The following is a 12,484-nucleotide window of genomic DNA, read 5'->3' as shown; positions in this document are numbered from 1 at the left end:
GACTTTCTGGTTGTACTCATACAATGTTCATGTGTGTCCAATGCTTCCTTACGGGCATAAACCTGCCCATCTGTTTCACATACACCCCGTTCCACCCTTGCATGAACCGGAACCTAACCCACACATTCAAGCGTACTGCTTGTTTACTTTCGTCGTTCCCTGCAATCATCATCATGCCCTTGGAACAAACACCTTCCATAAGCTTTGGCCATGGACCCATCATCTGTTGCGGTTGCTCGACCATCGCTTAACCATCACCTCGCGGATCTTGTATAGCTTGAAAACCTCCGTCGGGCCCTTCTTCATCGCCTCGTCGAACTGGGGCGGCGCCGGGACGTCGACGTAGACCAGGACCAGACTCTTCTGGACGTGAGACAGCACACGCACGACGCCGTGGAGCCAGTGCCACGTCTTGCGCGGCAGCTGGCGGTCGCTGTCCTTCCACCATTGGTCCGAGTAGGACGGCAGAATGATGGCGCCGAACTCGGCATGGTCGAACACGGGGCCTCTGGCGTAGAGCATCCAGTCCACGCCGAATTTGATGCCTGCCCGGGGAACCCAGCCGAGCGAGCGGAAGTGGTGGTAGACAGCGTAGTTGACCAAGAAACCGTCGTCGGGCTGAAGCTCTTCCACCTTTCGGGAGGGGAAGTAAGAATACGATCGGAACAAGTTGAAGAGCTCAACAGTGGGAATCGGGGCCTTGGTCACATGGTCGACAACCCGAAGGGCGCCCATTCCAAAAGCGAGGAAAAATGCTTCCTCCGATGTGAGTTGAAGGTGCTCCTTGTTCACGATCTCGATAGTCTCGGTTGACTCCGCCTCGACTTCGGTCAACGTCTCAAGAGATTTGCTGTCGTCGGACTTGGTTATGTCCTTGGACTCTGCCTCAAGGACACTGGGCCCGAGCGCAGTACCGTTGGCAGGCACCATGCCCTTTCCGTTGGTTACGTTGAACAGAGCCAGACTGGGACTGGGAGGATCGGACAGCTCATAAGTAGCCGACTCGACCTTGGGCGAGAAGCGAACGCTCTTACGGCGCTTGGTAGACTTGGGCGTCGATGGGATGTCCGCCGAGGCAACTGCTGACTTGGCCACGCCATTCAACCCATTCAGATGGGCGGCCCTCTCGCCGTTCACACCGTTGACCAGATCATTGATCAGGTGTCCCGTCACTGTCCGGCTTTTGTTTTCAGAGTCGGCAAAGGCAGCGTTCTCGTGGATCGTCGAGAGCTTCTCCACCACCGTCGGGAAGTTTGCAGTCGAGCCACTGTCAACATCGTTGGCATCGTCAATAGATGTCCCGTTGACAAGAGGCGTGTTGGTGTTGGGTAACGAGAGAAGTTCCAACGGCCCCACGGGGAATATGGTGGCGACAACCGGCACAGAATGACCGTTGGTGAGAGAGTGTTGAGATGTATCGTTCGTGCTCTCGGGGTCGGAATCCGCCGGCTCAAGGTGCTGGACAACGACCTTTTGAGAGTCGCCATTCATAGACGCTTCAGCAATCTGCTCGGTCGTTGCTGCGACGAAGCCGTGGGAGTTGGGAAGAGAAAGAAGTTCGGTCGGCCCAACAGGGGCCAAGCTTAACGATAAAGGCGTGGGCAGTGCATCTTCTGACTTGACGACGGTCTTTGAATCGACAACAACCCCCGATGCTTCCTCTCTCGACTGTAGGAAATCGCTGGGCTTCGCGATCTTGCCAGAGTGAATGTGTGCTTCTGGCTTTAGCGGAAGTGACGGATGGGCGGCGGTGATAGTCGAAGCTACAGCTTGTGACGAGGTCCCGTTGGTCAGCTCAATGGCTGGCTCGTCGACGGTAGGTGCATCGTCTTCAAGAGAAAGCTCAAGCGCCTCAGGCTCGGTGAAGACAGCCACTTCGCTGTCTCGGGACACTTCAGGTACACCTGTCTTGGTGTCGTTGACCGCAACATCGGATTTAGACAGAGAAGATGTTGATTCAGGCAAGGGTTCCGTGTCCGTCGAGGCTTCTCGTGCAGGAACATGGGTGGATTGGGTTTTTGCTGGGGATTCTTCAGTCTCGACAGACGGGCTTGACGGTTTTACTGTATCATCGGCCGCGGTCTGATTGGCGGCTAGTTGTGCTTCTCGTATGCGTAACTGTCTGATGGCCTCTTGTTCGGATTTGGCTCTCTCCCACTTCATCTGCCTCCGCTCTTCACGTCTGCTGGCCGTCACCAACTCGCTGACCTGACCTGGCACCAGTCCGCGCCTGACATGCTCGCGCTTCAGCCAATTAGGCTCACTACGACTTAAGTTGCCCTTGCCGTAGAACCCTTGTTCCCACAGCGCGCGCATGGACTTCTCGTCGATGATGTTGATAGATTTGGATGTTGGGGACCAGACACCCTCGTGCACAATGGACGGCTCAGCAGGCGGTGGGAACAAGGATTGTTTCGCCCATGCGAATATGACATGGAAAAGAGAAATTGGATTATTCGGGTAGAAGCTAGGAAGCGGAAAGGTCCGTATGGGAGCAGGCAGCTCGTAGATCTTGTACAACGGCAAGCCTTTCGGCCGAGGCGTTGTCGAAACGCCCGAGGCGCTCTCCGAAGCAGCAGCAGCAGCAGCAGGCGCAGAAGCCTGCAGCGGCTGCGAAGCCGTATTCTTAGTCTGTGACATTGTACTAGTAAGTCATGTCTGTCTTTGAGCAATGGTTAGCTTGGAGTTCCATCACAAAGTCTTCGCGAGATCAATCCAAGACAAAATGCGCTTGTTGTTTACATCAGATACCGTTGTAGTCTATTTGTAGCATCATCGAGGTTCAATGAAGACGCCTCTTCGCACAAATGGGTAATTGTGTCATCATAGTAAACAAGCGGCGGGGGATGGCAGGGAAACAAGAGTTTTCAAGCGCGCAATCGAGAATCGCAACGAGAGAAAAGGCCTTGCCGAACCAGCCCTCACCCGCCATGGACGAAGGGAAGAAACCCGAAAGAAAAGTGCGCGTGGAGCAACTTACTTGTTGGAGGAGAATTCCACCCGTCTAGCCGACAGATCACCCGTCAATTGGGCCATTCAAGCCGAAAAAATTCACCTCACTATATCGTGAGAGCTTGATCCTGTGCGGGCAGACGCGTGTGGTTGGAGGAGAAGAAAAGAGCTTCCTGGTGCTCTGCGTAGAAAATTTCAGCGTAGAAAAGGGAAATCCACTGTATCCATCGCTCGCTTCCGCCAGGTCCCCGCCGTCTGACTCTTTCTGGTTCTGCGTGCCGACCGGAATAACTCGGGTGGGGACGGATGCGGCTGCAAATGCGGCCGGTCAAGGTGTGGACCCATCCACCAGCCACACATGGCCTGTGGCTTGGATACCATCCACATTCATCCTCAGTTCCCTGCCTCGTTCGCAAGGCGTCAATCTGCCAAGCTACCCAGTGTGGCACATGTGGCTAATGTCTGAGCAATTTCAAGCTCAGAGCTCCGTGCCGTCCGGCGGTGGGGCGCGTGGATTCCCATTTCGATGGCGACCGGCTTTCTGACGGAAGTTGGCGATCCTTCGCTCACCCCGCCCCCCAGACGACCGGCCTAATTTGCTTTTTCGGGCGGCTCTGCTTTCAAAGTTTTGACATGCTTGCAACTTGCTGACACGCCTTTCTCTTTGAACGGCGTTTGCTAGCAGTTGATAGCTTCCTCCTGGGTCACATCCACTATCCATACGCCCACCTCGTACCGAAGCCAGCATGGCACATTGGCCCTCAGCGGTGCAGGCTGTTGCGCTCGTCTGCGCCGGCTGGAGCACTTTTGTCTACATTGTCCAGTCCATGGGTATCATCAGAATGTCAGCATGACCTCCAACCCCCTCATCTACCACGCACGAGTGACTGACCTTGCCCAGCTTTCTCTCCTATTCCTCGCGCTTGAAACCGGCCGTCTCGTCCTCGCTGCAGAAACAAGATGTGCCGCACATCACCATTATCCGTCCTGTGAAAGGGATCGAGCACGGCCTCTACGACTGCATCGCGTCTTCGTTCCGACAAGACTACCCCCGCAACAGATTGACGATATACCTCTGCGTTGCTGAGAAGAGCGATCCGGCCTACCCCGTCCTTGTGAAGCTGGTTGAAGACTTCCCCGGGTTCGACGCCCGGGTGCTGGTCGAAGACGAAGACCCCCTGCTACATGGTCGCGACGGCCACATCGACAATCTCGGCCCCAACCCCAAGGTCAGGAACATCAGCCGCGCTTACCGGGAGGCCAAGGGAGACATCATCTGGGTCATGGACTGCAACATCTGGATTGCGAAGGGTGTCGCCGGGCGTATGGTGGACAAGCTGCTGGGATACGGACCCGACGGCAGCCGTGTGAAACCCTACAAATTTGTCCACCTCCTGCCGATTGTCGTCGACACCGTCTCTCCACGAGATATCTCGACCGAAACACAGACGCTGCTGTCTTCCTCCGAGGGCGGCTCTTCGCAGGTCGCCAGCTCAGGCCACAGTCCCTCCCTGCTCGATTATGTTGAGAAGCAGGGTGGGGGCCGCCTCGACGAGATGTTCATGGCCACGACCCACGCCAAGTTCTACAGCGCCATCAACACCGTCGGCGTCGCCCCCTGCGCCGTCGGCAAAAGCAACATGTTCCGCAAGTCTCACCTGGACACCGTGACGGACCCGTTGCAAAACCCGATCCTCCCTGCCGGCAAGAACCTGCCGAAGGGCATCGACTACTTCTCCGAGTACATCTGCGAGGACCACCTAATCGGCGATCTGCTGTGGCGGTCCAAGCTGCCGGGCATGAAGAACCACGGCCTTGTCATGGGAGACCTCGCCGTCCAGCCGATGGCTGGCATGTCTGTCCGGGCGTACTTCGCGCGTCGCGCTCGGTGGCTACGCGCACGCAAGTGGACAGTCCTTGCCGCCACGCTGATCGAGCCCGGCGTCGAGTCTCTGTTATGCTGCGCCTACTTCGCCTTTGCCGTCACTACCCTTCCCTGGTTCCATGATACCTTCGGCACCGCGCAGACGTGGGGTGCCATGGGCCTGTACTGGCTGGCCTTTGTGACCATCTGGATGGTGTGCGACTGGTTCACCTACAACCGCCTCCATGCCGGATACACCATGGAAGTTGACGAGAACACGCCCAAATTCGCCAGGGGCACCGCCACGCCTGGCGGGGCTCCTCCGAGATCATTTTTGGAATGGCTGCCCGCTTGGATAGGTAGAGAGCTTCTCGCCATGCCCATCTGGACCTGGGCCGTCTTCTGCGGATCGACTGTCAACTGGAGAGGCCGGACATTCAACGTTCGCTCGGACATGAGCGTCGTGGAAATTGGTTCGCAGCCCTCGACGGCGTCACACGGCGTGTTGAATGGCCTCACGAACGCAGAGGGCACACATCGATCGAGAAGCAAAGACCGCGTAGACTGACTAAGTCCGCACAACATAATTCAATACATAATTAATGATACATTTGCATAAGGATAACTTGCCTCCCGTGTTTTCTCGGTTTGGCTTGTCTGTGTGCTGTTCATTGCATGCAGTCGGAAAAGAGCCCCTGACCTGTCCAATTTCCCGATCCAAAGCACAGATAGCACATATTCTTGAGTCGGCCGACCGTCGCGTCGGCTTCCCCGCTGAATTTCATATCCTGACTACCTCAATTCTCATCACCGCCGCCCCCGCTGCGGGCCTACCTCAGGGAGCTACGCGGTGCCGTCCGCGCCCGTCTCGAAGCACTGCGATTTTGCGGGCAAAGGATCGAGGGGAATGGTGCCGCAAAAGACGACGAGGTACAGAGTAGTGTGTTGGGTAATAGCACGGCTCAGCCTGGAGGAACTCGGTCTTGGTCGCATTGGGGTTCCCCTCACAAGCGGCCGTTGACGTCAACGTTTCTTGATTACTTGCCCTCTTATCGACAAACTCTTTCTGGGCCAGGGACCCCCTATCACGGATGTCTCATGAGTTACTATCAAGCGTTTTGTTTTTGTTTCTTTGTAAGTCTTATTTTCTTTTTGGAAAGGTAATCTAAAGTCTGACGGCTTTGCCTCCCAATCAATAGCCATCTCGTCAGACGAGTCACTGAGTTTGCCAAGTCGGTGCTGCTGCAGGTGTCTTGATGCTGTGTAGACTGCACCATGAGGTTCGCGAAGCCTCGGAGCTTCAATGTGTTTGTAGAAGTTATTCCCAACTCTCGGCAAGACATGGCTCGCTTGAAGCTTAGAATTTCATAGTACTCATCAGGGTGCTCTAGCAGACAGTCTGGTTTAGTTCGCGGGAAAAAAAAAGGGTGAATTTCGCCGATGACTTGGCCTGTTAGTTGGTGCATATAAAGGTCAAGCGTAAAAGATCCCTACCAGGTATTTTCTACCCACCCCAACCTTCACACCCTTACTGTCAGTACTTCTGGCAACCTGCTGGCCTGATAGTGAACTTCTTTCTCCTCATAAGACGTACTGTAATTCTACAAGTCATAAGGTTATATGCGGGGATAGACAAAACAGTGTTTTTTTGTTTTTTTTGCAGGGTATCCGGTAAAATATCCCTGCCAGGTTTTTTCTGTATTTACCCCTATAACCTTGTAAATCCAACTACTTAAACAGAAAAGGTGAACATGGTTTTAGACTCTAAAGTTAACCCTACAAGCTTGGGATCTCCGCAAGTCTGTCTCGTCAGTGAAACACGCCGCACAACTCCGCCGCGCAACTCCGCTGAGCATCTGGACAGCACCACCATCTTCAATCCCTTTGCCTCGACTGGTTTCCAGGCACCCTTCTCTCATCCCCCTTGTACTTTCACAAATAGCATCACCAGGACTCCTTAGCAACGGCGATAATCAAACGGAAAGGGTGTACAAGAGCGGGCGAAATAAGGGTCGATATCTAGTCTAGGGTTTAATTGGACGTGCTCTAGACGAAGTTGGATCTGAGCCGGAGAGACCGATGAAAACGGCAGGTCCCAATACCATGAAAGATTGAGAACATCCACTGGTCTCTTCGTTAAACAAGGCCAGCTAGACGGATGAGTTCCAAGCAATCGTGGTCGGTCAGGGTAAGGTTGTTGTGGCGGGGGCGGCTTCGTCTGTTTGGGGATTAGCAGCGGGCAAGGACATGTTTTAAGTGTCAGCCACCTGCAGGTGGACGCTCCTATTGGTTTATCTGATCTTTTGAATCTGACCTTTACATAAGAGGGAGAGAATGGGTGGCACTGCGTTGCACTGTAATATCAGCAACGTACCATCGGATCGTCATGCCGTTATGCCACCTGAGTATTAGTAACCAGCAGAGTTTGTGTGCAACGACTCATTCGCATTCTGAGTGTTACCATCCTCTGTAGAAGATCAACTTGTAGAGACTAAGGTGGACTCTGGATAGTCTCGTGTGCTCATGTGACTAGACAGTGAGAGTTTAGAGATTCTAGATGAATCACGAACCTCTGGGGTCCGGATAAACGCCCTCTAGTCTTAGAAAGAAAGAACAGCGTGTGGCTGTTGAGCTCGTGTACTAAAGCTGTAAAGCAACCCACTGCCACTACTTCCCGCTAAGCATTACAGCGGGCCGACGCGGAAGTATATCGAGCCCGACCTTTGAACCCCCGACCGCCCAGTCTTTTAGGGGCTGATCTGATTGAGTCTGGGCTTGCGCGGACAACTGCCGCGCTTTCAGTTGTGCCGGGGGCTGTCTTAGCATCCACCAATTGTGGGCTGATCAGCACGAGCCCAGGGTTGTTGGGCCGAGATTTGACGCCATCTCGAGGGCAAGAATAGCCGTAGATAGGAGATGCCGTAGGGGGTTTCCCTACCAGCGTAAACATATGACAGATGTTTTACGTGGTCTGCCGTTTGCTCTTGTCGGGTGTGCAGTGGTCTCATCGTCATATGATTCAGGACATGAGTAGGTTCAGCTTATCCCCCTCACCCTGCCTCTTCATGTGCATGTGAAGACAGCTGAAGGCAAGTGGCCTTAGATTTGCAGTACTTACTCTACAGAGCCTGGGGTCTGTGGTCGTTGAACCTGGAGTGTCATGTACTATGTAGAGCAGTGCCTCATTTAGCGGGACTACGCCAACCACCCGCTTGGCAGGACTCAGTGATCGGACAAGGTTGCGATAGGTGACATTAGGGGCTCCCATGCCATTGCAACCACCTTATATAGAGTTGCCGGCTGTTTAACCTAAATAGTAAAGATAAACATGTCGTGTGATCAGTGCTCGGTGTCACCGTGACCCGTGAGCCCTGAGGCTCCGATTTAGGACATCGTGATCTGGGAGGACATGAATCGCTCACGTTTTCCTCACGCGTTAGACCAAGGGCCATTGATCGAACGAAGCTTCTTATAAGTTGACTTCTTTCGTCAGCCTGAAACCAAATGAGGATCATCAATCCTATTCGCGACCTCGACAAGTCAGTCTTTCGTTATGCTTCCCTTGTTGTTGTTGGGCGCTCTGGCGCCCAACGTCCAAGCCGTTGCCCTCTCCAACAGTAACACTACCTTTGAGCAGCAGTGTTCTTCCTTCGCGACCTCTTTGAAGATCTCCGGCGCCAACGCCACGGCCGTCGAGTACGTCCCGGCCGGAACCACTCTCCAGTTCCCCAACGCCGACCCCAGCTGCGGCCGTGCCTCGCAGACTGCCACGGCGAACCTCTGCCGCGTCACTGCGCGCATCGCCACATCGCCGCGGTCCGGGATCAAATTCGAGGCGTGGCTGCCCGAGGACTGGACAGGCCGCTTCCTGAGCACGGGTAACGGTGGCCTGGGAGGCTGTATTCAGTACGAAGACCTCGACTACGCAACCTCACTCGGGTTTGCCGCCGTGGCCACCAACAACGGCCACGATGGCATGAGCGGAGCCCCCTTCTTGAACAACCCGGATGTTATCGAAGACTTCTCGTACCGCGCGCTCACGACTGGTGTCGTGGTTGGCAAGGACGTCACCAAGTCCTTCTACAGCAAGCCGTACACAAAGAGTTACTACCTCGGCTGCTCCACCGGTGGACGCCAGGGGTTCAAGCAGGCACAGGCCTTCCCTGAGAACTTTGATGGCATCGTCGCCGGGGCCCCTGCGTTCTCCTTCAACAACCTCACTTCATGGAGCTGTCACTTCCTCCCCCTGACCGGCCAGCAGGGCGCCGATACCTTCATCCCCATGTCCATGTGGCCGGCCATCCACGACGACATCCTGGACCAGTGCGACGAGCTGGACGGCGCCAAGGACGGCTTCCTCGAGGCCCCCGACCTCTGCGACTACAAGCCCGAGAGCCTCCTCTGCGGCGTCGGCAGTAACCAGACAGACGGCTGTCTCACACAGAAGCAGGTTGAGACGCTACGCGCCATCTACTCCCCTCTGCTGGACGCCTCGGGCGACCTCGTCTACCCGCGGATGCAGCCGGGTGCCGAGCTCACGGGCGCACCGCAGACCTACTTTACCGGCCAGCCGTTCGGCGCCGCCGATTGGTTCAAGTACGCCATTTACAATGACTCCAACTGGGACCCGGCCACCGTCACGTCCGAGGACTATGTCAGGTCCTCGAGCCTCAACCTCTTCAACATCGAGACCTGGGACGGCGACTTGTCCCCGTTCGAGCAGCGCGGCGGCAAAATCCTGCACTACCACGGCCTCGTCGACGGGACCATCTCCAGCGACAACTCACCACGGTACTACGAGCACGTGGCCCAGACAATGGGCCGGAAGCCCGCCGAGCTGGACGAGTTCTATCGCTTCTTCCGCATTTCCGGGCTGGCCCATTGCAGTGGCGGCACGGGCGCCGTGTACATCGGCAACCAGGCCCGGAACGCGGCCGGCCTCGAGCCCGAGGAGAACGTGCTGATGGCCATGGTCCGCTGGGTCGAGGAGGGCGTCGCGCCCGAGCACGTCACCGGCACGGCGTTTGTCAACAACACGGTCAGCGCCGGCGTTGACTACAAGCGCAGGCACTGCCGCTGGCCCACGCGCAATGTCTTCAAGGGGCCCGGCGACTTCAGGGATGAGAACAACTGGGAGTGTGTCTCGGACTAAAGGACTGGGGGTTAATTGGCAGCATCGTCACCACTTTCGTGTACTTAGTTATCAAACCGTTGAAGCAGTACAAAGAAGAATGTTGTAGGAGGTCCTGCGCAGCCTCTGTGGCTGGTGCAACTGTGGCTGGTAGCTCCAGAGCGTGTAGCAAAGCCCTTAGTAAGCGCTCTCTGCTGCACTTATCTGCAAGCTGAGCAGCGATTCATAGCCTAATTGAAGCACTTCTTAATACAAGAGTCCCGTTCTAACGCTCCTGGCCTGCAACAAAGAATAAAAAGAAAGACAAAGAACCGCTGATACTCGGATCAATAAAGGGGACCCATCCATTCAAGGTGTTTGTTTCTCCGAATCAAACTCAGACTTCGGTCCCAACCTTTGAGGGCTCTAGACTGCTTTCACTATAGGATTTAACTGCAAGCAACAGTGGAAAATGAGAAGATGAAGAGTTAGACGAGCTTTAAATCTAATTGTGCCGCATACCTGTGATGATGTCAACACTCGAGATCGTCTGAACTTCACCCCTGTCGAGTCGAGATGTGGCTGAAGGATCGTTGTGGCTTGACCCAGAGTTGTCCAAGCTGGATTTCAAAGCACGCGATAACCCCCCGCATACACGCGATACCGAAACCCGTCGTCACATTACTAAGAAACTTGCCGCTGCCAACACTGGCTACTTGCCGGAACACATCTTCGAACCTCATCCAACTCATCCGGCAACTCTCTCTCTTGCTTGCTTCTGCGTTGAGACCATGGCGGAAGCTCAGAAGGATTTGGAAAGCCAGCGGAAGCCCTCGGACGAGAGGACGCCGCTCCTCGGCACCCCCGCCGAGTACGAGGCGAACCAGCAAGAGGCCCGGGATCGGAGCGGTCACGCCAACGACGACCAAGACCGCGAGGACGCCGAGCAGGTTCCTCTCATCGCGCCTCAGGATGGAGAGGAGACGAAGAAGCGCACGACCGGCTGGTGGCTGTGGAGAGCGTTCTGGGCCGTACTCGCCATCTTCTTCCTGGCCATCTTCATCAAGGGTTGGGTCGACGCCAAGGACACGAATGTGAGTCGCCGTAGCCGCTGTGGGGATCACGTCATGGTTTGAGTGACTGACTCTTGGATGCAGTTCGATCTCAAAGCAGCGCTGAAGAGGGCCCTCGGCGGCGGCTTGAGCGGCGCCGCCGCCATGGTTTTGCAGGTGTTGACTCTCATGGTACGTAAGCATCGTCAAGGGTCTTTCTTTATGTCTGACCTTGAATCTCACGCTGGAACTTCCGACGACTGACATGAGTATTGCATAGCCCATCAGAACCATCATGAACTATCAGTACCGTTTTGGGAGTGGCTTCAGGGAGGCCATTAGCGTACTCTATCAGGACGGCGGTGTGCGAAGATACTACCAGGGTATCGGGCCTGCACTCATTCAAGGTACGTCCCAACAAGTTGTCTTTCGACGAGGCGGTGTTGTTCCCGGATACGATTTCCAGAGTGTGATCAGACTGACCGACGAAACGATAGGCCCCGTATCTCGGTTTGGTGACACGGCTGCCAACGCCGGTATCCTCGCCCTTCTTGAGTCCAACTCCTTCTTGAACCAGCTCCCTACGCTCATCAAGACCATCTTTGCCTCCCTCTGGTAAGTCAGAGACGGTAAACCAAGTAGCTTTTTATGAGTCTATGACAAACCCACTAACTCAACTTCCCTCTGAAGTGCTGCCGCGTTCCGCATGATCCTGACGCCCATCGACACTCTCAAGACCACCCTGCAGGCCCAAGGCGCCAAGGGCACCGCCATCCTCCGCCAGCGCGTCAAGACGCACGGAGTTGGAAGCCTGTGGTGGGGTGCCTTCGCGACCGCCGCGGCGACGTTCGTCGGCCACTACCCCTGGTTCGCAACCGTAAGCAGAAGCCGATGACCCCTCCCCTCGTCCCGCCGCAAGCTGCCCGTGGCAACTGACATACTGACCGCGATAGTACAACTACCTCTCCGCCAACATTCCGGAGCCGGAAAAGGGCCAGATCTTCCTGTGGCTGCTCCGTCTCGCCTTCATCGGGTTCTGCGCCTCGGTCATCTCGGATTCGGTGTCCAACTCGCTGAGGGTCGTCAAGACCTACCGCCAGGTCAACGACACCCAGGTGTCCTACTGTCAGTTCCTCCGTCCCGCTTTGTCCCTCCGTTCTTCCGGTGAGATAGAAGGGTTGTTGTGCTAACCTCGCTTTGTTCCGCTCAACAGCCAAGGCCGCCAAGATCGTCATCCAGCGAGACGGGTTCCTCGGGTTCCTCGGCCGTGGTCTCAAGACCCGCATTCTCGCCAACGGCTTGCAGGGCATCCTGTTCTCCATCCTCTGGAAGCTTTTCCTCGACCTGTAAGTCTTGATTGCAACCGTTGCGCGAACCTGACTGATCCTTTGTTGCAGGTGGGAGAAGAAGACGCAGTCTTGAAGCTGCTTCGACTCGGCTTGACTTGGGTTTATGTCACCCACGACGGCTGCCGAACCGAACTAAGATCGGAGGCACACGGTCACT

General features: G+C 55.6%; 3 protein-coding genes across 3 annotated transcripts; 2 read left to right on the top strand and 1 right to left on the bottom strand.

The window, feature by feature from the left end:
- Positions 1–219: 219 nt before the first annotated feature.
- CH63R_03886 (tRNA intron endonuclease) lies at positions 220–2,640 on the bottom strand (the record flags this gene model as incomplete). Its single annotated transcript, XM_018298861.1, has 1 exon — positions 220–2,640. The coding sequence occupies one exon, from the start codon at positions 2,638–2,640 to the stop codon at positions 220–222; it is 2,421 nt and encodes an 806-aa protein (XP_018160107.1).
- A 1,058-nt stretch (positions 2,641–3,698) lies between these two features.
- On the top strand, positions 3,699–5,384 carry CH63R_03885 (Ceramide glucosyltransferase; the record flags this gene model as incomplete). The annotated part of the gene is made up of 2 exons (XM_018298860.1): positions 3,699–3,796; positions 3,854–5,384. 2 exons carry the CDS (start codon positions 3,699–3,701, stop codon positions 5,382–5,384), a joined length of 1,629 nt encoding a protein of 542 aa, XP_018160106.1.
- A 2,985-nt stretch (positions 5,385–8,369) lies between these two features.
- CH63R_03884 (Carboxylic ester hydrolase) lies at positions 8,370–12,400 on the top strand (the record flags this gene model as incomplete). Its single annotated transcript, XM_018298859.1, has 8 exons — positions 8,370–9,952; positions 10,498–11,020; positions 11,084–11,170; positions 11,259–11,593; positions 11,669–11,855; positions 11,932–12,142; positions 12,192–12,324; positions 12,376–12,400. The coding sequence occupies 8 exons, from the start codon at positions 8,370–8,372 to the stop codon at positions 12,398–12,400; spliced, it is 3,084 nt and encodes a 1,027-aa protein (XP_018160105.1).
- Positions 12,401–12,484: the final 84 nt, after the last annotated feature.

Source organism: Colletotrichum higginsianum, chromosome 3, assembly GCF_001672515.1.
Source record: "Colletotrichum higginsianum IMI 349063 chromosome 3, whole genome shotgun sequence".
NCBI classification, from domain to species: domain Eukaryota; kingdom Fungi; phylum Ascomycota; class Sordariomycetes; order Glomerellales; family Glomerellaceae; genus Colletotrichum; species Colletotrichum higginsianum.
Note: the sequence above shows the minus strand (reverse complement) of the source record. Positions and strands in the feature narration are given on the sequence as shown.